General features: G+C 38.5%; 1 protein-coding gene across 2 annotated transcripts in view; it reads right to left on the minus strand.

The window, feature by feature from the left end:
• NRAP (nebulin related anchoring protein) overlaps positions 1-26,743 on the minus strand; it is a 51,188-nt gene that overhangs the window by 603 nt on the left and 23,842 nt on the right. The window contains exons 20-41 of one of the 2 annotated variants that reach the window (XM_069863258.1): positions 26,637-26,741; positions 24,288-24,386; positions 22,391-22,495; positions 21,816-21,923; positions 20,874-21,185; positions 19,663-19,767; positions 17,342-17,440; positions 15,439-15,543; positions 14,893-15,000; positions 13,998-14,111; positions 12,356-12,553; positions 11,570-11,674; positions 10,437-10,535; positions 9,562-9,666; positions 9,090-9,197; positions 7,122-7,433; positions 5,092-5,196; positions 4,299-4,397; positions 4,084-4,188; positions 2,433-2,540; positions 1,464-1,775; positions 1,067-1,219 (exon numbers count right to left, since the gene is read on the minus strand). In XM_069863258.1, the coding sequence (XP_069719359.1) occupies positions 1,067-1,219; positions 1,464-1,775; positions 2,433-2,540; positions 4,084-4,188; positions 4,299-4,397; positions 5,092-5,196; positions 7,122-7,433; positions 9,090-9,197; positions 9,562-9,666; positions 10,437-10,535; positions 11,570-11,674; positions 12,356-12,553; positions 13,998-14,111; positions 14,893-15,000; positions 15,439-15,543; positions 17,342-17,440; positions 19,663-19,767; positions 20,874-21,185; positions 21,816-21,923; positions 22,391-22,495; positions 24,288-24,386; positions 26,637-26,741 (3,069 nt within the window). The remainder of the gene's footprint in view (positions 1-1,066; positions 1,220-1,463; positions 1,776-2,432; positions 2,541-4,083; positions 4,189-4,298; positions 4,398-5,091; positions 5,197-7,121; positions 7,434-9,089; positions 9,198-9,561; positions 9,667-10,436; positions 10,536-11,569; positions 11,675-12,355; positions 12,554-13,997; positions 14,112-14,892; positions 15,001-15,438; positions 15,544-17,341; positions 17,441-19,662; positions 19,768-20,873; positions 21,186-21,815; positions 21,924-22,390; positions 22,496-24,287; positions 24,387-26,636; positions 26,742-26,743) is intronic. The other variant, XM_069863259.1, reaches the window with a different exon arrangement.

Here is a 26,743-nt window from a genome sequence, read left to right on the forward strand (position 1 = left end):
CCATGGAAATTAGATACTACACATATCAAAGGATGGAAGGTGCTCAAGTCCTAATTTCTAATTTGGGCCCTAAAGAGCAAACCAACAAACATCCAAATTCCAGGAGGATTTGACACCTGTAGATTTCCCTGAGACCATCAGATCATGATCATACACAGGACTGAAGAAGATATTGCCTGCAGTCCCCACTGCCTGCATCCCTCAACCACAGTTAAAATTTATTTCCTCAATAACTTTTCAGATGGGAATGTAAATCATGGATATCTCGTGTTTCTCTTGTGCTCACTTATTATTTGACTTGTTGCCAAAGCTAAAACTTAAATGAAACAAATATTTAAAGTGCAGAGCTCCTCTTTTATTGTAATTTAATGCTTCCTAACTGTAGAGTCTACAAAGTCCCTGTATGGACTTTTGCTTTCTTGGGCTGGGACAGTGCAGATTGGGTGTCCTCCCTGTGGAGGCAGCGAGAAGGAAAACCTGGAAGATTCTAGCTTGTAATTTCTTTCATCTTGGGCTGGACAGAGATGCAGGAGGCTGGAGCATTCCTGCTTTGCAAAAAACCTCCTCAGTTTTGGGAAGCCTCCCATAACACATGTTGCTGTTAGGAGTCTACATTGCACCTGACAATACAGTTGCCAGTGGAAATTACATGGCAACACATGAAATTGCTGAAATTAAGAAAAGAGAAGGGGAGTTGTACAGGGAGCCTCTTCCACCTTTACTTCTCCATGGAGGTAGCAGGACACCTGGAGATCTGACAACATCTGCAAGTTAAGGGAAACATATCCCATAGTACAGGTAAATCCTGTCCTGTGGTACTTCTTAGTCCCTACAGGAATTCCTCAGCCATAAAAATGCTGAATCATCTTGAGAGGTTCCTTCAAATTAAGATGTACAAAATGCCACAAAGCTTCATGAGAGAAGTACATGTATTCTGTTCAAATAATGGGGAGAATTGCAGTCTCCAGGGAGCATTCAACAGCATTAAAAAGGATGCATGCCTGCCTGCCTCCCTTCTCAAGAGCCAGAGCTGTTGGGACTTGTGAGAACAATTTACTCTACTTACAACTCCAGGTCCATACTGAGCAGAAGCGCCTCGCAATCCCATTTCCCGAATGTAGGCCAACTCAGCAGCCCTTCTTGCCATTTCAACTTTGTGAGAACCCGGGGGAGTCCAGCCAAGGCCTCTGAGCCAGTTCAAGTCAGCCTTGTATTTTACCTGAGAGAATGAAACACAGCAGTCTGTATTATTTTGTTCAGCTCTAAGCAAACCCCACACCCTGAGTAGTCAAGAGAGGGCACATAAAGAGCAACAGGGTCAATAATAAAATAATTTTTCATCTTCAGGAAACAGAATCTAGTATTTTCAAGAATAAGATTTGCAGATAAGTAAGGTCTGTGAAGTATATTGCTACAGACAGCTCCTAGCACCTGGAAGGACAGTGCCACTCAGCTATACTTACATCACTCTGCAGCTTGTAGGCCTCCTTTGCATGCTTCACATTTAGCTGCTCAGGATCACAAGTGTATTGGTGCAAAGGCTGTCTGTAGTTAACATTGCTTGCAAGGCGCTGGCTTCTCTTAGCATGGAGGAATCCTGGCTGGTTGAGTTGACTGTGGAACTGTGCCCTGTTTTGGGCATATCCACTCCTGTACTGGTTGTCACTCTGGAGTTTCCCCACTCTGAGGACATGCCTGATTTTGGGATCATCATTTGCACTGAGGAATCCAACCTGCTGGCCTCTGTCTCTCAGGAAGGCTTCTTTGTATTTGTACTGCAGGCAGTGCAAAGGAAAATCTCATTTTCACATTCAGATTCCGTTCAAATTCTGTTATGAAATAACTTACCCTCCCCGAGCTATCAATAATGCTTCCTGTAGTGCACAAAGACCAAGGGTTTGTTTGATATCAAACTATATCTCCTAATCTAACAAGACACTTTAGAAGAATGCCCTTTGTGCTAATTGTGCTAAGGAATGGAAAGACTTGGGGAGCCCCAAATACTCATCTCTCAAAAGCAATCAATCAGAGGTCCTCATATTGTTGCACTCTTGGCTGCACCTAGTACACAGCTCAAGCAATGAAGCTCTTCTATCTCCAGACCAGCTGTGGACTTCAGCATTCAAAAATGACCCACTTTATTCTATACCATGCTTTAACTATTCATAGCCTGGCACCTGTTTTATTTAACTATATTGCAATATGCCTCCTTCCCAAGAAGTTCCCTTGAAGTGATACCAAGCAGACTGTTACTGGGCATCGTTAATGGGAGCTTTTAGTTGGAAAACTTTGCACTGAAATGGCATTTGGTCTCACTGGGTCACGAGTTTTCCCAAAACAAGGTTCACTTACATCAGAATTCACCCATTTTTACAAGGTGGGGTTGGCATGGGAAAAGGGCTGGGAAGTGTTTGAAACAGAGTATTTCTTACATCACTTGCAATCTCTCTTGAAGCCTTTGCTGTCTGGAACGGGATGGCATCAATCCTAAAATCATAGCCAGATGCCCTTGTCTGTTCCCAAGATGTTTTATAGAATTTCTGTTTGAAAAGAAAAGAACAAAACAGTCATTTCCCCCTGCAGTTTCTTAAACGCAGTCCCAAAACTGCAATAATAAATGTTTTATCCTACTGGGCTTATTTGTATCAAGAGTCATCATACCATCTCCAAGGTTTTGATCCAGTTCTATAGCACTTCAACTTCTTTTCTACTCACCATGATGATAAAATGCCTCATCTGAGAAGTGCCACCAGGGTTTCCTTTTGTATTCGAATATGGTTGGTTTTGATGTGATTTAATTTCTATTAGAAACTGCGATGCATCAGTCACATCAATATTGCATTGATGTTGCCCCTATTCTCCCTTTTGATGCATCCATTTGCAGTGTCTTGGGTTTTGTGGCATCATAGTTTCAATACTAGTCATTCCAAGCTTTTCAAACGATTCCTGTCTATATCCCCAGCCACATGTGGCTTCATTAGCTCATACGGAATAACTGCTGGTTCTAACATATTTAATATGACTTTGAGGATGTGAAATACATTTACATTCTGAAGAGAAATTGCTCTAGATTTGGTTCTTCTTCCATTAGTAACTTTCTTAAAATAGCTTCCCATCTGCAAGTCCTGCTACACCTCCATGGTATCTTAGCTGACGCTTTTGGCTGTCCCTTTCTGATTTTATTCATTTGTTTTCTGTAAGTCTTTGATTCATCCTTTCTGCAATTTGTGACTGTATGAAAACAAGCATAAAATCCACTTCAAAAGATATTCCTCTGTTCAGCTGGTGAATTTAGTGCTAGGTGGTGCTTAATTTGAAAGTAAATTGAGATGCCAGAAATCCTGCAAGACAGCCTGGGTAGAAGCAAAGCAAGCATTACTGTACCCCCCTGCTAACAGGTCTAGGCCTGACTTTTCATTTGTGTGCAATCACCCCTTTGCCTTTTCACCTCCTCCTCTGTCTTTTCAATGAATATAAACCCTATTTGTTTCTTTCATCTACAGAGCACCTATCACCAAACAAGGGTCTCAAAGCTTCTTACAAACTAAGGTCACTCTGACCCTATAGTAAAAGACAACAGGTATTTAATCAGGGTATAGTAGATTAGGAATAGACTGAGTGCCTCTATCTGGGATAATGTGAAAACAAAATCCCTTTAAACCAATGCCACTCACTGATTCAGTTACATACAGGCTCATGACAACGGTGCCTGAGGGATCAATTCAACACAACGTTGCAGCTTCAGGATTATAGTCAAGGAACAAGAATTCTACCTCCTCCTGCACCCAAGCATAAGTAAAAATATTTAAATTTGTAACTAACCATACCTACACTGAAGGAGTGAAATCTTTAATAATAGCCTCCTGCCCTAGAAAGCAGAACGAATTCTCAAAAAAAGAATCAGCAGACTTTTCCTGATCCCTTTAGTGCAAACCTAGCAACGTGTTGGCTGTCCACAGCCTCTCCCTTTTTCAGGTTCAGAGATCCTGGCTTCTGCATACACATAAAAACTTTCCTTCCCAAGCAAGTCTATTTTCCTTGACAGTTACCAAATCAACTCTCCAGAGTAAAAGGCTCACTTACATCACTCATGAGAAGTGCATTCTGGCGGGCTCGGATAAAATCTGGATGATCTGGAGGCAGGGTGTACCTGTGCCTGGCTTCAGAATGCCCAGCCTTGTACAGTCTCTGTGGAGTCAAAAGTCATTGCATGTTGAAAGCAGTGTGGAGGAGATCAATTCTTTTATGCATTATAGTACAACAAAAGTTAAGATAACTTAGAGTAAAATGAAACCTACATCACTGCTTTGGAGGTAGCTGGTTTTAGCATGGATCAGATCTGGAGAGTCAACCACAGCAGTGAACTTCAAACTTTCTGGCTTCTGACGGTACTTTACCTGTGAGGGAATGGAGGTAACAAAAAAAACCCAAAACAACAAAGGAAAATAATCACAGGATGCTTCTGTTAATGATATATCACAATTCCAAGTGTGTAACAACTGGAGTAAAACATAAAGTCCACTGCCTGAAGCCACAGTATTAAAAACATACTGTTCTGCTTTAGTCTCAGTTGTCCTTTCAGCTAGAGAACAGGGAGGCCACCCTATCTTTGCTGTGGAGCCCAAGCACCAAATTTCCTATTTGGTGTGTGTGCAAGAGTGACTTCCCACTGCAAGTTCACGTGCATAAAGCTTTTGAACACTACACTTTTGACTGTTGATAATTTTTCTCCATTAATGCATGATACTGAGCAGGCAAATGCCCCTTCAGTGGGGTTGTCAACACTGTATCTTTCTATATCACTTCCACAACCACCTGCTTAGAATTTCATAATGGAATTCACTGCATTTATTTATCGATGCATGTTTTGTTTATACTCTTGTGTTTCATTCGGAATGGAAAATATTCAGTAGGTGTCACACAGTGGACTTGCATCTCCTGTACTGCTTCTTGGTAACTTACACCTTGTATAAACAGGCTCCCACATCAAAAGGAAATGATAAGCTACATTCGTAAATGTCATGTAACGAGGAGCCTTGATGGTAAACAATTCCTACAGACGTGCTATCCCATGAAAGATTTATCAGTTACCTCGCTGATGAGCTCTCCAGCCTTCTTTACACTTTCTATGTGCGGAGATCTCAGAGCCATCCAACCAACTCCTTTCATGAAGTTCAGGTCTGATTTATAGCGATGCTGTTAAAAATGAAAATCCTTAGCTATCAGCTTTGTATCCACAGCTATTAAGGTTTTTTAAAAAGACTCCCTGATTCATATTAACATTTTGAGGTTTTTCATTTGCCATGCACATATCACATCGTAAAGCCAAACTGTTTGCATTTGTTCATTCCACCAGGAATTAAATAATGTATCATATGCAAGTTACAAGAGAAGGCCTCATGAGTGAATTAGTATGACTCAAAGCAGTAAGTAATAACCTGTTTGTACTGGGCGTAAAAGAACCCCTTTTGAAATAAATTTCTGAGGTGAGTTCAAGTCAGGAATACTAATTATTTTATCTAGTGCATGCTTCCTCATTAACCCCATTTCTAGGAGGACACATTACTCTTTCTTTACTCACATTAAAGGCTTGCTTTACCTCCTAATCCAATAAAGAAAACAAGGCAGACCCAATAAAAAGTGAAAGCCAGTAAAGTACCTGCAATCCCAACACTGACTTGTCCTTCAGAGTGACAGTGGCTCACTGTGTTACTAAACTAATTATCCATTTTTTCAGGTTTTTTTCCCCCTTTTATGCAAAAGGACATAGCAACCATCTAGCTCAAGCACGCTCTACATTACTCTACTAGACAGAAAGAGTATTAGGCAAAAGCGCCTTCATCACTTCTCTGGATTCCTAAATTGTGGGGTCTAAAGGCAAATAACCAAGTGCTGAGCTTCTTACTCATCTCCTTTTCTGTACATTTGTAGGCAAGCTCTGAAGTACATGCTGTTAAGGGTCTAAGGAGTAAGTCCCTGGAAATGCCACTTTCATATCACATGAGCCACCATCACACATCAGTAAGTAGTAAATAAATCCTGCCTTCATGATTCTGACTACCTTTATGCCATCTGTTAACCATTACAGGAGAAGGCAGGAAAGGGAGTTGAAAAGGCAAAGAACTGCATCTAGCAACAGCTTCTATACCATCCCAAGAATATCCCCAAAAAGTTCTGTCAGTGAAGAGTACATTTGGGATACCAGCTAGCAAGTACACTGAGTAAGAGCGAAGGATACGAGCTCTCTAGTGTTTTGATTACTAATCTGACTTCCATAGCTGCAATATCTGTTAATATCTGCTCATCAGATCTGACTAAATCCAATAAATAACCCATCACTTTGTCTCACAATAAAATCCCAAGCTCAGTAAATTATCATCCTTCTAAAGACCTATAAAGAGTTAACAAAAATCCGAACAACCTTTTTCACTTCCCTGCTGAATGATGGAGTCCTTTCTTACAAAACAAAAACCACATGAACAGAGTTTGCTACAGAGCACCTAATGACGCTGGACCCTAAACTGTCAAAATAAAGCTACCTGCATCCAGGCAGCTTTATGCCTGCACTCAACAACTACATCTGTTTGAAAGCAAATACAGTCAGATACTGGTTTGTCCCTGAAAAATCTATGTTCTAAGGCAAAATGAGCATGGATGTGGCCCATGCTGAGATCCTATCATTTCTGTCATCAAAGTTTGTCCAAACCCACATTTGCATGAGCAATTTCTATGAACACATCTGGGGAACTGGTTATTTGATATGGCCATTTGTTTGCACAATGATCTTCTAACACATCCCAAATTAACGTCTAAGCATATAACCTTCTGCTCAAAGAATTCCACAGGTAGAGCAGTGGCTGCCAAACCACTGACTGGCTGTGATCCAAACAGTTGAGAGACAATTGTGTGCATCCTTCAGCTCTAGAATAAGCAACATGGACCACAGGTTCTTAACAAGATCCTCTGATTCACAGCTATTCCATATGTGAGGAGCAATTGGATAGCTTGCTGCTTCACATACATAAGTTTCCAAATGGTTTCTCTAAAAACACTGCCCAATGTCAACACACAAGTCACACCAGTCACTCAAAGCTTTGTTATTGCCGAAGGGTAGTCTTTACCTCACTCTGTAGCTCATGGGCTCTTTTGGCCCATTTCATCTTCATGTCTTCTGGGAGAGCTGTAAAGTCATGGAGCCTCTTTCTGTAATCTTGATCACTTGCTAAGGCCTGGGCTTTCCTTGCATGGACAAGATTCACCATGTCCATGGGCAGATGGAAGTGGGACCAGACTTCCTGGGATCCCTTCCTGTACTCCTGTTCACTCTGTAATCTGGCAGCGTGCAAGCAATGCAGCAACTTGGTGTCATCCAGAACACTCTTGGCACCAATGTGCTTTCCTCTCTCCATCACAAAGTTGTATTTATATTGGTACTAAAAATAAAAAACGATAAAAGTGAAAAAATGCCAAACTTAAACTGGCTATTTTAGCTAATTAATCTAGGATAGTCACTGAAACATTTGCACTGTCTGTAAAAACAGCCAACATATGCAGCACTAGAAAGTAATTGTCTGAATCTCTCATTGCTCTCAAATTTAAATACCACAGTAGTTACAACATTTAGGTTAAGCACATCTCAATATATTCTCTGAATAAGCCCAAAGTATTGATCGCGTTTAACCTTACATCACATACTTCTATTATATCTCATAGAAATTTATTCCCATTGCTAGGAATGAGAACATAAGAGAAGCAAACAAAGGACAGAAGAAAAAAAATCTATACAAAAGGAAAACATCATGCACTCCGTAGCCTTCAGATTTGCAAATGCCGTCCAGCTATTTTAAAGAGTAAATTCAGTTTTCCTGGATCAATAGCTATATTGAGAAGCCTAAGATGGTGGTCTGAGCACCAGCAAATCCTCATTCTCATCTTAGCTGGGACTATGACTCTCCCTATGATCTTACATTTATCCTCTCTCTGAAATAGTGATGATGATGATGATGATGATAATGATTATTTATACAGCATCAACAGGGTGCTTGGAACTTTAAAGGGAAGACCTGCGCCCTGAAGAGTTCATAATGTAGTGGAAATGGGATAATAACACTTATCTACCACACAAGAGAGTTGTGGGGATTAAATTACAGTAGCTAATGTTTATAAAGTGCTTCCAAGATGAAGGGCCAAATTCAGATCTGTTGTAAGTGGATGTAATTCTATTATGGACCTCTACCCTTTAGAGTAGATCTGAAGCTGTAACCAAAAGCACTCTGCAAAATACGGTTAAGTATACATTAGAAATTTCAGCGAGAATTAGTTGCTTCATAAAACACATAAACATGAAATATATTCATATTTTATCACATTAGAGATAAAATATCCAACTAAATACTCGACAGAATTAAGAATTTTTTACCAAACTTAGTTTAATTGTCAGTTTTCCTTGTGATTTATTAAATGTTTTGTGAGGAAGAGAAAAACTTAGGCATTCTGAGAAATGGAAACCACTGAGTTTGAATGTTTTGCTCACAACTATCCAAATGAGAGGACATTTTTAAGGACAGGAAGATTTCTGTCCTCTGTTTTGGAAATTAAAGGAGCACATATTTACAGGAACATCCACTAATTTTCTCCTTCCAACCAGACAGGCAGCTTCTGATTTTCAGAGATGTAAAAAACACTCAGCTTCTTCTGGCATTATTTCAGTTCAGGAGCACTAAGCACTTCTAAAAGTCACCTCAAAGCAGGGTGAATGGAATTAGTGGGCACTTTATTATATGAGGATCTGAAAGCCTGGAAAGGAGCAGAAACCATGGGATTTGTCTGTCTGTAAATACTTTAATTCACTAGCTAATTCCCACTGGAAGATGTTTAACTGAGCTTGGCTCCCGATTAGCAGTGATTCTTCCTCCTCTTTTTTTTTTTAATTCACAGAAAGAATCTCATTCATAAGTAATATATTCTGTTTCACACTTGTCTCACATGGTTATGGAGTTGCTTTAATTCAGTAAAATCTGCTTTAGACATTGTTTTACATGAAGTTAACAGATATTAGGCAAGAAGGAAGGTTGAATCATTCAACTCACATCACTGGCAATTTCTCTGGAGGCCCTGGCAGTCTGGAACGGGAGCGCTTCCATTGTCAGCTTGTAGCCTTGAGCACGTAGATTATGCCAAGATTCTCTGTATTTAGCCTAAAGTAGGAAAGGCACATGCAGATTGCTGTTTCATTTTTAAACATACAAAGGAACAAACAAAGGAACCCTCTTTCATTTCTTATTCTGCATTACAGTCTCATTCTTCATAATCAAAGGATTTTTCTTTAAGTTATCTTTGGGAAATCCTACTAACTCAGACAAAACATGTCCTGTTCTTTATGTAGATTTAATTTACTCACAACCGTATACATGCTAATGGAGATAAATATCATTATAATCAAATCAGGGAAAGCATGAAGAGAATAGATCTAAAAATTCCTCTACCTATCCAACTTCCCTGCCACTGCATAATTCATCCTTCACCCCAAATAAGTATAAGAAATACAGAACACATTCTTACATCACTGAGAATAGCTGCATTTATTCTTGCCCGTGTAAACTCAGGCAGATCCAGTGGTGGTGTATAGTGATGCTGACTATCTTCTCCTGCCGCTCTATACAGGCGCTAGGACAGAGATCAAAAAAGACAATTGAAATTAATTTTCTCTATTGTTTCAATAACGTAACAGCAGTACTTGAGTTGTTTATGATTATGACAATTAAACAGCTAAGAATATACCATTGCAATTGCAGTTGCATGGAGTCGGGTTTTTTCTGGGCATAAAAAGCTTTTCCATTAATTTTTTTACACATACCACAATGCCAACCCACTACTTCTTAGCCTTGCATTGGTATGTTCCCAGCAGGCCAAAAGTGGATCTAAGAACATGAAAGGTGCCATGAATATGCGTTAAATAAAAAAGACAGGAATTTCTGGTAAACTTGCCATATTTTCTAGCTTGGATTGTTCCTTATGTTATTACAGATCATTTTGATAATTTGCCTATGGTTTTTGTCTTGTTTTACAAAAATTAGAAAAGAGATTTTTTTCTTTATGAGTCCTCTGAAGTGGACCATGCTATGCAAGTGATCTCCCTCAAGAACACACCACAGAATTAATCTTTAGAGACTTTGTTTCATGAAAAAAACCCAACCCAATAACAAGTCTCTATTGTATAGGTAGTATTAAACTTTTTTTAAAAGAGATTGAAATGAAAACAGTATTAAATGTTTGGAAATAATAACGTAATCTAACTGTGAAAAAGCACAAATCAGTGACGCTTTCTTTTTGATGCATTTCGCTTTCAGAACAGGGTTTTCTCTTTCCCACTCCTCCATGCCTAGCTTGCTGCATTTTGAAAAGCATATTTTCTGATTCACGTTAGGAGAGCCTACCTCATTAGCAATCATATTGCTGAATTTTGCATGAAGGAGGCCAGGAGAGTCTGTCACCGACGTGTACTTGAAGGAATGTGGCTGCTGACGATATTTACTCTGAGTTCACACACAAAGAAAAATGAACAGAATATCTAAATTGTCTTGTCAGATAAGGGACTTTTTCCAATACGAGTGGTCTAGCATGACTTCTTGTGCTTAAAACTCTACTTTGCAAAGGGTATGCGTCCGTTAACCATTAGACTAATTTACCTTTTCCTACTCTGGATTTGATGCATTCAAGTCTCACAGGGGAAATGAAAAGTAAATAAGGAATATGGTATAAAGAAAGTGAAAAATCTGCTGCTATGCTGAGTTTAGTAATGAGGTTATTTCACTTCTTGGTGTCTGGCTAATGGAATTACAATAAAGGCAAAAGGCAATCCAATCCAGAGAGAATGTCTGCACAAAACCACTGAACTTTTTTATGAGAACAATGAGGTTCCATCTGGCCTGTGGTCCTGCATCAGAATTGCGAATAAAATAACTGAAAGATCACTGCAAGACGGATCCATTCACTAGAACACAACTGGGAAGAGCACTCTTATTTTTCTTAATTTTGCATCTATGTGAACATGGGAAATTGATTCACGATTTTAAACTAGGAGAGACTGTAAGTAGAGAACACAGCAAAGAAATACAAGTCCAGTTACAAAAGGGGGAAATAATAGTACAGAAAAACAGCAAGTGAAAAACAGACCAAGACTAACGCAACAGGGCAGTTTAATGTATTGGGCACTCCACAGGTCAGTCTAATTTTAGAGAAACAGTACAAGTACAGTACAATTAGAGAAAGGCACAGCCTTATTTTTAATTGAAAAGCTCATTTTAAATCTAGAATAAATAACATCAAATCACAACCTCCAGGGTCTGAAACACAGGAGAAAAGATTGGCAAAAGCAGTTAGCAGAAGCTGTAAAACCTTGAACTCCATCAGGTTTACCCATCTGCAGTTAGGACATGAACTGAATGATCAAACACAAGGGGAGGGAGCCCAGGATTATCCAGTGAATCACTTTGCCAGCCCAGTTTAATAGAAAGACATCTGGCAAACTCTTGTTTGTAGTGGAGAAATCAAAACCCTCTTTTGTTACCTCGCTGATGAGTTCAGAAGCTTTCTTCTTTCCTTCAATCTCGAGGGCCCCTGGAGTAATACATCCAACTCCTCGCATAAAGTTCATGTCAGACCGATATAAATTCTAAGGAAAACCAAGCAGAAGTAATTACAAGTTTGCATTTGAGATGCCAGGTATTTATTCATCCAAAACCACATAGTATTGGTATTAATAAATCCCTTAAAATGAGTATCTACCACAGAGAGTTGATATACATTAACCTATGTTCTCGTGTTTATGTATGTGAATGTGAATTTCTAAAGCATTACCCAGTTAATTTTACTCAAGGCTATGTAGGGAGAAAACCTTATCCTTCTCAGATTTTCAGTGATTGTGTCTTGGGACAGAGTTTACAAGTCCCTTCCAAATCAAATTTTTAACAATAGTCATCTTTCCCGTGGAAGTACACATGAATTTCATCCAAATACAAACCAACTCAAATACCAGTTGATAAAGAGTTTGCACAGTTAGCAAGACCAAAGAAAGAGTATCTCACCAACAATGCAATCCTTTCCACCTGCAAATGCTTCTTTGCCTGATCATCAAAGACTACTATACTTTATCTCTCAGCCTGGTATGATCACACACATTGTACAACTGCCCAGTGAGATAAATATCTCATTTCTGAATGTAATCAAGGGGGAATAGCCATTGTTTATCCCTCAGCCGCTGCTCAAACCCATCCCATCAGTTGTCATGACTCAGAACAGAACTATCTTGCATCAGACCCAACAGGGAAATATCACTGGGATGTTTTGCAATTACCTCACTCTGTAGTTTGTACGCATTCTTGGCACATCGCAGTCTCACATCATCAGTCAAAGACGTGTACTGGTGTAGCAGCTGTCTGTATTCTTGTTCGCTGACCAAAGATTGGGCTTTCCTGGCATGTACCAAGTTTATCATATCCAAAGGCAGGTGGAAGTGAGTCTTTGTATCCTCAAAACCTTGCTTATATTTCACCTATCAAATTAAAACCAGAACACACAGTTCTCACAACATGGTAAAAAGAATTCAGGTTTTAATCAATAGAGAGATTTTCCATATTTCTCCCAATTTCCAGTGTAAATTATTCTCTTTAAAACTTCCCTAACTTATTTAACTATACTGTGAATGAACAATACTTATAATTAGAATATGTGGCAGCCTATTCTTCACCAAAATAGAAGCCATTTACACTCTGTTCAATTAAGCTGGATATTATTTATACTTTTTATATTTGTTAAAACTCGATACGTTGAATCTATGAAACTACCAAACTGATAAATTAATTCTTAATTCACTGCATTTGTAGAAAGCACGGCAAAAAAGTGAAGCTACTGCCTGAGGCTAAAATGCAAACAGCTATATTTATATCACAACTAGTACAAATGCTCACTCAAAAGATTTGTTGGTATTTATTGATTTTACCAGCTCAATTTCATAGTTTTAAATGTTATTTTTAGTGTTGGATTTTTTTTTTCACTTCTTGCCTCTGTCCAGCAAAGGGAAGTCATAGAAATCTTCAATGAATTTTTTTTCACATGACATAGCCCTATCAGATTATGCAAATTTGAGATGTTCAGGCTGTTATCCAGATAACGAACATCCAGAGTTACTGGTGATTATCGAATTGACTTCAAGTAACCTGACAGATGTATGAACTCTTCAGACACATGTTGTTACCTGTATAAGCATACCATCAAATGAGAAAGAATGCCAGTACAAGCCCAGCATTCACAGAAATCCATTAACACTGTCCTATTTACATCCATGTTCAGGCTTGCTACGGACAGTTTTGGTAAGAAGATTAATAGTTCTTGGATTATTTGTGTGCTTAAAGTCAGACAGTTATTTCACTGCTTTCTGGATCAAGCCACAATGTTCAAAATGCACTTAACAGTTACAATTCTTAGAGAAAATGAACAAATGATGCGATACTTAGCATATCTCAGGACTAAGTGGGAAACACTCCCCAGCCAATTAGAAGTCCAATCCAAAATTCCATAAGCTCATTCATTCTTTAGTCTTTCAGGAAAACAGTAAATCAAAAATAGTTATTGAAAAACTTTCTATCCCTATCAAATTTAATTTACTTCTGTACAAAGACCACTACTAATTCTCAATTAGGCCTGTCTCCGAGTGAAATATTCTTTGCTAGGCAACAGGATGCAGTATGTAGCAGGAGATTGTGCAAGAATGCACAGTCTTCTTTTATTGTCAAATTAATGTTACTGTAAATAATATAAAAGAATGGTAAAAGTATCATGGTTATATCAAAATACCTGCAAAGTGGGAGAGAATGCCCGAAGTTATAAAAAGTGGGCTATTCCACAGCTAGTCCACAGCTAAAAGCATCTTCCATAAGGAACTACTGGCTGCTAGGAAACCAGTTCCAAAATGCCCACACCTTCTTTCTTGTACTTACATCACTCTGTAGTGATGCTGCATGGACTGAATGAGCAATACGAATATCACCATCCAGGCCAGAAGCACCAAGCATCTGCCCTTTCATTTTTTGAAATGCTTCCTTATACTTGTGCTGAAAAGGAAATAAGAATAGAAATGTGAATAGATGTGAAGTAAGTATTGCTCAGATGATTGTTAAATCAAGAATAAAAGGGTTTTCATGTTACAGAAAGAGAGCTATGGACAATAAACTCTAGCTATACTTAATATGATAATAAATCTGAATAAACCTTTAGTGGATGTTAGTATTTTACTTGAGAGCTGGAGATCTCACCTGTACAAACTTGTCACCCTGTTTAGAGAAAATCACAAAAAAATTCACCAAGGAACACTTACAAACAGCTTGGATTAGTCATGTGCTATTACACAGCTGGTGGAAGACTAGAACTTGATGCAAGAGCTCAGAATCGACCTCTAAGGAGCCTCTCTCTATCAGCACTCTAACAAAGTCAGAACAACTAGTCTCCTATTCCTGAAATTAATCTGTGTATCTCTACAGCCTGTAAAGGACACTCGAGAGAAACGCTGAAGGGTAGAACCACCTCTCTCTTCCAAAGCTTGCTTAGCTAACAGCGGCTGTGACAGCTCATGCACAATCCCTAAGATTGCCCAGTCACTACAGTGGCCAAGTTGGTCAACTTTGCTGATGGGTGTCTGCCTTCACAAATCTTCCTTTACTTGGCTATCAGTAATATTTCATCGTGTCTGCACCTCCAGAAGCACAACTAACTAGACCAAGGCCAGATGTCTCCCAGCTAGAGAGTTGGCTGGAGGTGCTGTTTCCACCAAGAGTCACTCAGCCGAGCAGAAAGAATCTGGAATGACTGATATATCCTAATGGTAAGTTCACATACATCACTTATAACTTCACCCGAAGCCTTTGCTGCCTGGAAGGGAATGGCATCTAGTTTCAGTTGATAGCCACCATCTTTCATCTTTTGCCAGGACTCCTTATAGCGAATCTAGGAAATATGGAAGAGGAATAAACCAGAGTTTATTGTTATCCTATCAACATTACATTAGTTTTACTCTATTCTAACACAAAAGGCTAACACAAATTAAAATATCAATACACAACAGGAATAATCATCACATGACAAATGTCCACTATGAGAATGTATTTGTTCAGTCATCCTTAACCTTTCTAACTTAGGAGAAGTTTGATTTCTCATATTACTTCAGAAATATTTAGACCACAGAATGATCATATACTGAGGAATGGAAAGAAATTTCATAAGATTTCCTCTGCAGAACAAACAGCAATCACTATCATAGAATCATAGAATCACCAGGTTGGAAGAGACCCACCGGATCATTCAGTCCAACCATTCCTATCAAACACTAAACCATGCCCCTCATCTTTTTACTTTCCCTTAAAATACTAAAGGTCAGATTTGTACCTCACTGATATTCATAGCATTTAATTTGGCCTGAAGGATTTCAGGAAGATCTGTCGTTGGAGTATACTGATGCTTTACACTCTCTCCGTGCTCCTTGTACAGCCTCTGCAAATAGAAATTAATTTCAGTAGCAAGTACTCACTACACACTCAATCACGAGTTTAGACAAAAACATTAGCAAACATGTTTATGAAAAACAGAGACTACAGAAATGTGAAGCAACATAAATAAATACAGGCAATTGTAATAGTCAAAAAGTATTCAAAAAGCTTTGGGAGTCTGATACACCTATCTGTTAGAGTAAACTAGAGAGAAAGTCTTTGAGTTTTTGAGTGTATAAATCAATGCATACGAAAATTCAGATATTTGAATATTAATTTTATAAGAATTCCAACATAAGTGAATAGGGATAGAGAGAACAGACAGTTTTATTAAGGTTGTGCAAACATGGGTGGCCCACCAACACTCTTAAAGTCCACAGAAATATGGAAAGCTGAAGTTTCCCAAGCACATCTTTTCAAATTTATTCATTTTTAGCAGATAAATATGATGGCAATTATCTGTGCAATTACTTCAAATTTATTTCCAGAGTTAGTTGCGAGAGAGAACTCAGCAGTCAATAGAAAAACTCAGAAGGTGACTGATCCCATCATAAAACAGGAGTCTACATGGGCCACTTATATCAATGCTTTGAGGAAGACTACATGGTTGACTCAGGACTATCAAACTTTCAGATGGTGCAGACAAATAAGAGGATTTCTATGCAGTTAACTGAAGGTTCCCCTACAATGGTTACACAGTTTGCCACTTTCACATTATTTTTCTTTCCTAGTTTAGTTTCTTCTTACATCGACATCTTAATTTTCAGGTGAGTACAGACAGCCACCACTTCAGGGGGCCTTAGAAGTGGCTCATGTCTTGGCCACCTGACTTGCCCATCCCAGGAGAGTTTGAGATCCTCCAGATTAGAATGAACCTCTCCATTTCACCCTGCTGTCACTTTTGTTAGGAAGTAGACCTACTTGTATTGCTGGTTCATGAGAGGAAAATTGATGAGAACTCCACGTGGGAAGAAGTAGAGCAGCAGACTGATTTTGACTACAGCTCAGTGGAACAAAATGACTTATATTTATCCTACCTGAGATGTAAGCCTTTTGGATCTTATTAATTAAACCAAAGACACAGACACTGTAAGTATTACAATAGCATGTGTTTTACACAAAGTCTTTCATCTTTGTCTTCACTTTAAAAATATCTGTTTTCACAATAAAACAGCCTCTCATGTTTGAAACTTGTCTTTTTTGAGTGACTTTTGCTTATTATTCACTTCTGTATTATCCCAGTTAAGTCTACAATATTTTTAAATCGCTCTTCTATTAAAAATAAACATGTTTAAACACAAAACAGCCTCAATTCTCCCCTTTAAGGTTTTGCCTCCTGGATTTCTCTCTCAGCAGGATGACAGCTTGAAATAATTTATATTTTCTTGCTTGTCATGCTGCCTTACACTTTGCTTCCAAAGAATATACAGAAACTGAAATTTGAAAGATCTGTTTGAAAAGGAGAAAGAACCCCAAATGTGTTTTTCCTCAATGAATCTCAAAAGGCCAAAATTCTCTGAAGGTCAAAGGTCGGCATTACTCAGATTTTGTTTCAGAAAAAGAATTTGGACAGAAAGCCCTTTTTACATGAAACTCCCATTAACTCCAGTGGGATCTCTATGACTTCTCATTCTAAGCTAGAAACATGCTCTTTGTGAGATGCACCACACCAGAACACAGAAGTTTCATGGTTCCCAAGGATAATCTCAGAGAAAGAAAGAGAGAGAAAGCCAATGCTTCAATCAGGTCGTTCAAAGAGGATACCACTCTTATAATCATAATGTATATACATTATAACTTACATCCACAGCCTGGGTATAACTAATTCTAGCCTGGATCATCTCAGGAGTGTCTTTAATACTGGTAAACTTCAAAGCATATGGATGCTGACGGTACTTCTTCTGTTGAGCAGAAAAAGATCAAAGCTGTGAATTTTGTGCTGCTCTTTCATGCTATTTGAAAGAGAAAAATCATAGGTTGCTGGAGATTAGAGTGAATTTGTGAACATAATTATTATTCCTCTTTCCTCATCTTTATGTCCTAGGTACTTTCAGATTAATATTTGTTTCAATTTAACAATAACCTTTTGCCGATTAATATTAAAGTATTTCTCCCTAAATATAAAGAAACATTTCAAAATCAGATTCTGCCTACCTTAATGCTCCAGAACTCAGGATTTTCAAATCTTTTCAGATTACTTCAAATGCACTATGACTGATTATATTTTTAATCTATAGTTTCTCTAAGTAAGAAATTATATACAATTGCAGTGTGTTAGCAATGGCAACTGTTTAACTTATTGTTCCAGGTTTTCTCCTAACACGTATGGTAAATCTGTGCAGCCATTAAGACTGTGCCTAATTGTTATGGTATATCTTCTAGATAATGATATTAATTCTGCTTGCTTAAAAGGACCCATAGTAGCTTCTGAGAGTTCTTGTTATATTTACATAATTAAGATGAAGTCTTTTTGATGGCAAAATGACACTTTTTCAATACGGCCAGGTCACTAAAAGCTCCCCCTACTGCACAAGTTGCCTTATACCCATCAATACTTTGACATAGTGCATAGTAAATTTTTCCAATGCCTGTGATGGACTCCCAATAAAGCTTCTTCATGGTTCTTCAGGAAATTGTCTGTACCTCAGTGTTCAAGTCTAAATGCACATCATTCTCCTTTAAATTAAGCCATGATCCACAAAAGCTTATTTAAGGCAACATCTTGATTCATTTGGGACTCAAAACACTGATGTAAAAGATATTAACTCCTTTAAAGTATCACAAGCTTACAGGCAAAGTCTGAATTTCAGAAAGCAATCCCTTAAAAACGAGCAAGCTTACTTAGGTTAACAAGGACAAAAAAGGCTTACTCTTTCTCCTGATCAGTTGTAGGGGCAAATAAAAGTTGACCAGAACATACCTACATAACACCTAGCAATTCTATTCTGGCAATTGCTTTGTAGCTGTATTACACAGGTAGCCACTGTGTGTATGGAAGAAGGGAGGAGGCTCAAAACCACCTGCAATTATTTAGTCCTCAGGAAAAGGCTGAGAAAAACAACCTAGTAGTTGAAATTCCTCTGTGGCAGTTTTCATTACTATAACAAGAAAATGGTACACCTACACAGATTCACAGTTACTATTCCAGCCAGCATTGCTGCACTAGCTTTCATGAAGCTACCTTGCTTTACACTGGCTGAGTATCTAGTTTATTGTGTCTAAAAAAAAATCATCCTTCTTCATTGTAGATAATTAGATGGGAAAATAATACTGTTAGCAATCTGGCAGACTTAAAAGGATGACCATATTTTTCTGACACACTACGCTAGCAGTTACGTGGTTTAGAAGGCACTGAGGTGTTGGGCTGACAGTAGGAGTCAGTGATCTTAGGGGTCTTTTCCAGCCTCAATGATTTTATGCTGTTATTCTCATTGAGTGAATGGACAGATGATTCCTGCATCACCAGTGGTTATTTAAAAAAAACACAGGATTCAATCTCCTACTACAGCAGATTTGGCCAGTAGGACTCTCTCTGAAATTACAGAAACAGAATACTAGGAACCTTCTAACCACTTCCATCACAATCTCCTTCGAAGGTCTCATGGGACAGTCACAAAGGATTCTGGAATTCATCTTTTCCTGTAAATAATATTGTTTACTGGGAGAAATGAGGATGAAAATTACTTGGGCCAATAGCTAGCTACGAACAGAGGTATCTGAATTTCAGCTAACGTGACTATATATGAAAAAGGAGCAAGGAGGAATGTGTATCTGTTACAAAAGAAGGTTCTGGGTCCAATGATTGCATCTTTTCATCATCTCTCCTGTTTTGCTTCATTAAAAAGGTAGGCTAGTGGGTAGCAATTGAGCACTGTTTGATTGCCATTATTATTCATAATATCATTTGTCACCTACTTTGTTTTTGCAAAGGCTATATGGACTCCTACTGGTGTGTGTTTGGTACCTGGTTTCCCTCTAATTACCAGTCCTATCCCTGGTTTTGAGAGCTTTCATGTGGTATGCCTTTTTCTTTCCCCTTTGAGTGGAAATTATTTTAATTTTATACAGACATTTTGCACACATTATGCAGCAAATTCTGTTACATGCTGTCATGAAATCTCACCTCACTAATGAGTTCTCCTGCCTTCTTAGCCTGCTCCACATTTAATGACCCAGTGGCTATCCATCCAACTCCTTTCATCCAGTTCAAATCAGCTCTGTATTGGTTCTAACAAAGGAGAGAAAAAAAAAGAAGTCCTATTGTTGGTGTTCATACACTTAAAATGCCATTAAAGGATTCAGACATCTCAGGAACAACAACCAAGTCAAATTAGTGCCTGCTTTTGCTTTATTCACTATTGCACAGTTGCAAGGAAAGCAAAAAAAATACAGAATGAAATAGAAGTATCAGGACTCACCAGCACTTGTGCAATATGCTTTGCAAGGTACTTTTTACAAGTGGTCTACACTTTACTGTCATTTGTAGTTTTTACTCTAGCATAGCAAAAACTTCAATTTCATTGGACATAGTGGACTTTTTAAAAGATCATTAATGATTTGCAGTGAAAAGAAAATGATACTTAGCATTTCCCAGCCCCTATACTTTGGTCATACTGGAGGGAAATGATTTGGATTTGTTTTTTCCCTTTGTCTCTAAAAAGGAAGAATATAGGAGTACTTCACACTTCCATCAAAATCTCACCTACCAACCCTACTGAATTCCAAAAGCTTATGCAAGTGCTGCATCAGGGTTTCTCAAAGAAGACAAAAGGGTTTCAGCACCTTTTCCTCAACATGACCTGTACACATACCTATCTCACTCTCCTTGAAAAGTTCTGACTTAAAACCTCCAAATGGAAAGTTTGACTTACAGTAACCATTTACAGGATCAGACAGCTCATCTGATGGTTACACCTGAGCATGAGGTCTCCATATCGAATTTATCACCAATTTTAACACCATAAATTACGTAACCTCCCTGCACATTTGGTAAAAAAAATAAATAAATGTATATCGTATCTGAATCCTAATATTCTATTAATAGTTGAAGTAGGCTTTGAAGAAGCCATGCTTCATATTTCTTTATCCTTCATGCTTCATCCCTCGTAAACAGGATTACAATGCTCCTCAAAAACACTGCACACTTTAAATACATCCCTTCAGCAAATAACTGGTTAATATTTACTGGTTTAGTATTAACTTTTTAATATTTGAAAAACTAAGTGCATAAATATGTCATGACATTAAAAGCAGGAACATCTCAAGAAACTCATCCTTAAGTGTCGGGAGGAGTTGAATGAAAGGGTATTGACATACATTAAGCTCTGGACTTACATCACTTTGCAATCCGTAGGCCCATTTAGCCCATGCTACTTTCCTGTCAGTAGGCAGGGCTGTGTAGTGATGGAGAGCTGTCTTGTATCCTATATCTGTGGCCAAATTCTGAGCCTTTTTGGCATGGACAAGGTTAACCATATCCATTGAGACATGGAACTGATTCTTTGTGTCATCAAATGCCTTCTTGTACTCCAGATCACTCTGCAACTTTGACATTTGAAGAGAATGAGCCATCTGTGAATCTTCCTCCACAGCTTTTACTCCAATCAGCTTGCCCTTCATCTTCTCATAACCTTCCTTATATTTAATCTGTGAAGAAAACAATAAACCGAGTGTAGATGATCTAAGCTGTCAAACTGACAGTTCTGCTAGTAGTAAAGCAATGGTCTGTCAGTGTTGTGACATGCTTGGTCCTCAATACAAGCAAGTAAGAAGACTGTTTGCAGAAGAGAACTGGAATCCCTTAGACATTACTAAGTGTTTATAAAATACAAATACTTTCTCAGTAATAATATGTTCACAAAAAAGGTGTAAGAAATCTTTTCTTTTTGGTTCTGTCTAGAAAAACAACATTCTTTAAGCACTGAGTTCAGAAGGTTCTTCCAGGAATGTTCTGGCCAGGCATGGATGTATTAAGTTACGATATTTCACAGGAGATTTCCACTTCATTTTGAGTTCTAAAATTCACCCTCAGGTCAAAACAAGAAGAGGAAAACACAGTCAGCATGTGGGGAAAAACTCTGAATCGCTCAGAGCAAACCTTCTGACTAATTATGGAATGTCAATCACTCACACAACTCCTCCTCTGCTCCTTAGCACAAATCAAGTGAGGGTGGCTCAGGGTACTGAGACATATGTGAGACATCCTCAAAACTCTGGTAGAAGCCTGGACAGTCAACTGTCCTAAGAAAAAAGAAGGCTGGTGGAGTCCGTACTCACATCACTTGCCAGATCCCTCTTTGTCTTGGCTGTCAAGAATGACAAAGCATCCAGACGAAGCACAAATCCTTTTTCCTTCTGCTTCTCCCAGCTACTCTTGTACAGTTTCTAAAAAGATGGTAGTAACACAGTCTTTTTATTACTATCAATATATTCTACTCGTTTTATAACCACAGTGAAAGCTTTCAAGCAACATCAGACCAACGTACACTCCATCCCCAACAACTATGTCTAAGGATCAGATCCTGGTGTCTTCCCTTACATACTGTAACTGTGGATTCTGTAACCCCATCATCTCACTGTTTCCAGTGAAACTGTCATTATGCCACTCACCTGGAAGCATGTCGAAAATACATGGTTTCAAACTTTATAACTGAGTAGTTTCCAGAACAGCAGATGTAACTAGTATTTAATTAAGAGCAAGTAAGTAAATTTAGATATAAAGATTTTACATGTAAAACATTTGGACCTTCTCAGAGAAAGAACCTAAATTTTAACTTCAAAACAAACAGTTCAACAGGAGCTGTAAATATTCATATGAGTTAGGGAATCCAAAACTCTGTCTCACACAGTACCTCACTGATATTGGCAGCATTTGCTTTGGCCAGTATGAAGACAGGATCATCTTTGCTGATGGTGTACTGATGAAGAAAGTGCTCTTTTCCTGACCTGTAGGCAACCTGTCCACAGAAAGCAAGGTATGCTTAAAAAGCAGTAGTCCATGTTAAATGTCGAAGGAATAATGATTAAAACACCTCAAATATCCAAGGAGTTGTAAGGGTTAATTTATTTGGTGAGTTAGTCTTCAGCATCATGATTTTTTTGCCAAACCTGAATTTAAAAGCTGACCCAGAGAGTCCAGTCAATCACAAACTTCAGGGAAGCAGTGAAAAAAAATAAACATCAGGATACTTTAGTTCTCTTCCCCAAGGTTAGCTACTCAACTAGCTATGAAGCTGACATTAATTCATACTCAGTACAAAATATATGCAAGAATGTATGTCATCCAATATTAAACTGCAGCTACTTTTTAGGGGGAATGAAAGTCTGGACACAGAAATAGTGAATTTTAGGCATGAAATGAAGACAACTAAGCAATTGAATCTGCAGAGAAAATTTGTGACCTAAATGTAATTGCTGACACAATACTTCAGTGAGGACTACCATTCCAACTTTAAATGAAAATATCAAGGAACTTTTATGATTCAAGAAGCAAATATCTCCATTTTATATCCCAGGGCAACATCCACAGAGAAACGAACTGCTCAGTTTCAGAAGCCCGTAAAGCTGTTGGAGGAGCTGTTGAAAAGCTGTGAAAAGTTGTCCCATTTCACCAAGTGTTACATTTCTTACATCTCACAGGAAAAGGAGGAAAAAAATGTCCCTACTATAAAGCTGTAAATCTGTAGTTACTATTCTGACTACCATACATGGAGCAATGCAGTGTTGCCCAGTTCACAAGGGATAAATAACAGGAGTCAGGAGACCAGCATTCTCCTCTGATTCAATCTGGTATCATCTCTGAGACACAACACTCATCCAAGTAAGTGCCAAGTTTTTCTTAATTCAGAGAAGCAAAATAGGGAACCATGGTAGGTGCCTGGAAAACAGTAATCAAGAAGCACTAATGCTTCGTTGACATAACAACTGAGAAGCAGACAGTACCTTCAGTTTAAGGCACAACATGTTAAAAGTAAAAAAAAAATGCTTGGGAAGTCATTAGTGTTCCAAAATTAATTGGTCAGCAATTTTAACAAGTGAGTTGTTGTCAGCAAAGTCCTGTCAAGGAGTTCTGAAGTATTATTTTCCATGGTTGTCTATCCTCAGGGAAGAATAGGGAGCATTCTGAAGGCATCCAGTTTGGGAAAATATGCCCATTTTATCATTTTGCTGAAAGTACTTTAACAGCAACAGCTAGAGAATGTGTGGTCTAACAAGGCTAACATGGCTCTAACTTTTCTGACAGGGCCCTCAGTGGAAACAATCACAAAATCCGGATGTTTTCTCTCCATCTTGCTTCCTCAGTTTTACTACCTCACGGATAACAATTTTTTGTGCAGATTACATCAACATCTCTGGAAAACTCAGGTATCCTCTCATGAATGCACTTCAGCCATATCTGAAGCCAATCTGCCCTATCCAGAGGTTTGTCTTGCAGTCTCATTTCTCTCTCTTACTCACTCTTTCTCTCTCTCTGGACTTTGACATCATTTATGAGAAGTCTAACTTGCCTAACTCTGCTTCCATGTTCATTGGGTTTTGCTTTTTTGTCCGTCTTCTAATCCGAAGAATGAGAGAATTCATTAAATAAAAAAACTCTCAGAAGCAAATGTCAAGAAATTCCGTGTATTGAAATGTTTTACGACTGGGTCCTTTTCCAACATCCCCAGCTCCTCCCACTGTACATACCTCAATAATTACCACATTATGAGTAAACTACTCGCAAAGAGACAAATTCAGTCAAGGACTCACTTCACTTTGCAGCTCCTGGCTTTTCTTGGCATGTTTGATCTGAGAACTGTCAGCCACACTGGTGAACTTCAGAGCATCAGCCTTCTGTCTGTACTTTTTCTAGATCAAATTAAAGCAGTTTACATGAAAGTTGCAGCAATAGTTACCTCCTCTAAAAATGTATTGCCTGATAGAGCTGATAGAGCCAGAAATGCCCTATAAATTCCCAAGACAATTTTAGCATTGGTATCAGCAAATTAAGCTTCCCAATACTACCCAGTGCTAGTATTTTCTGCTTGAAGGACTCAATTGCAAGGAGAGTAGTGCAAGAGTATGCCAGATGTATTGCTGCTAACATAGCAAGGTGAGGTACCCTTTGGTGCCAAATGTAGTAGCTACATATCTTACAAGGTCTAGGTTGCACATCAACGGATGCCTGTCCATCACAAATTGTTTGTGGCTTAAGCCAGGGCCCAAGAGGGCTCTCTCTGTGTAGGACTCGCGGCCCTACACAGCCAATATTACCATCTCGTTTCCTTGCATGAGACTTCTCAAGCATATGCAGGTGTTGTTCAAATCATGGAATGTGTGTTACTGAGACATTTTTAAATTTTTAAGATATTTCTAAATTATCAATTAAATCTTTCAGTGTCCTGTGAGTAACTCTAATTCCAAAATTTCTCCACTATCTCCCATTTCTGTGAGCAGCAGCTGTGAGAGCCCTCCACAAGGCTCAGGTCTTGGATGCAGGAAGAAACATTGTGCTCCATCCATACGCTGGTACCAGTACTTACATAAAATCTATTTGAATGGACAAATTTGCATAGAGACTAACATTTCTAGTTTGGTAACTAGGACTTCCCTTACTTCCATCTTACTTTTACTTTACATCCAAAACACACCAATGGGAATGGAAAACTTCCTTTGATTTCACCAGCCTGTTTCATATCATAGTCACTGCCTGAGCCTTTTGTATCATTTACTGGAGAGCAAGATAAGCATCTCTTTCCATCTTTGAGACAGTAAAAGGAAATGTAGCACCCTATTTCAAGACCACCATATGATAGAGGACTAGGAAAACACTTCTTTATATACTCTAGTTGAATTCTTATTCTAACAGTTCAACCACAAAGTGGGGCATTCCACCTAGAGAAGGTGTAAATGCATTTTCTCATTATCTGGCGTTTCAGGAGAGAAACCCTTCTATCTGAACTGATGGGTGAGCAGATCAGTTTACACTGTGTCTGTGCTAGGGGAACACAAAACAGAAGTTAAAAAAGCATGCAGCACTTCAAAGAGGTGCTCATCGCTTTATTTTACGAACTTGGAAGGGAGGGAGGCAGATTAAAAACAGCATGGTTTGTCACATCGCATGGAACACAAAGTAGTGACATTCTAGAAAGAAATGACAAAATGCCAGGCTCTTTATGGCAATAGAGATCTCTAAAATAATATCCACAGGTCTCCAGTTTAAGTGACTGTCAGCCATCTCCTGGCCTTATACAGCACTGGAATGATGAGGCAGATCATTATGGATTAAATATTCGTGAAAGTGATAATTACTACAGCATGCCACAGTAGCAGATGTCAGCCTATCCCTAGTAAGGCACCAGATCTGAGAGTAGCTGCTCTTCTTTTGTTTCGAAGATGTATTTTTTGCCCCTTGCAGGAGCAGTGAGAGGATGTCAGAGACCTGAGGTATCAGAGAGTGCAATCTCCCATAACAAACTGGCTTCTGTTCCTTCCACCAGCACTAAGGAGGATTTTCTCTCCCTTGTCATCTTCCCCTAATTTATTCTTCTATGTCCTCTAGTTTTCCTAGCACGAGTGAGAGAACTCAACCGTAACTAAGCAGCGGATGACTATACTACCATAAGGTTAATGGCAGTGCAAAACACAATTTAATCAAGTGAAAGAAACAAAAGGCAGCACAAGCTGAACCTGCCAGTAAAGCCACAGACTTTATTTGCCAAAGAACAAGGAAATTTCCAAACATGACTAACAAATATCTAACTTTTCAACACTGTTCCTTAAAATCCTGTGTATTTCACGTAACATACCACAGGAAATTCTAATTCCTTTCAATGCTGCTTTGCAAAATGGGCAGGTAAATGAAAAAGGGTGGAAGCATAATTACAGGGACTTCTGCCTCACAAACTTTACATAATAATTATATAATGGGAAAATATATTTTTAACCTCTAACCCAGGTTCTCCTATAGTGTAGAACAACTAAATGATGTCCATCAGTTTTTCCATTTCTCCAATCTTCCCTATTAGGAATTCCTTACCTATTCCATATAATGTGATGAAATAAGAGTGCATAAACCTTGGAATAAACAATAGACAGAAATGTGAGCATTTTCCTTACCTCACTGACCAAATCTCCTGCCTTTTTGGCTTGTTGTATATTAAGACTTCCTTCTGTGATACATCCAGCTCCTTTCATCCACATCAGATCTGCCCTGTATTGAAGCT

The sequence above is a fragment of the Phaenicophaeus curvirostris genome, chromosome 9 (genome assembly GCF_032191515.1).
Source record: "Phaenicophaeus curvirostris isolate KB17595 chromosome 9, BPBGC_Pcur_1.0, whole genome shotgun sequence".
Taxonomy (NCBI): Eukaryota; Metazoa; Chordata; class Aves; order Cuculiformes; family Cuculidae; genus Phaenicophaeus; species Phaenicophaeus curvirostris.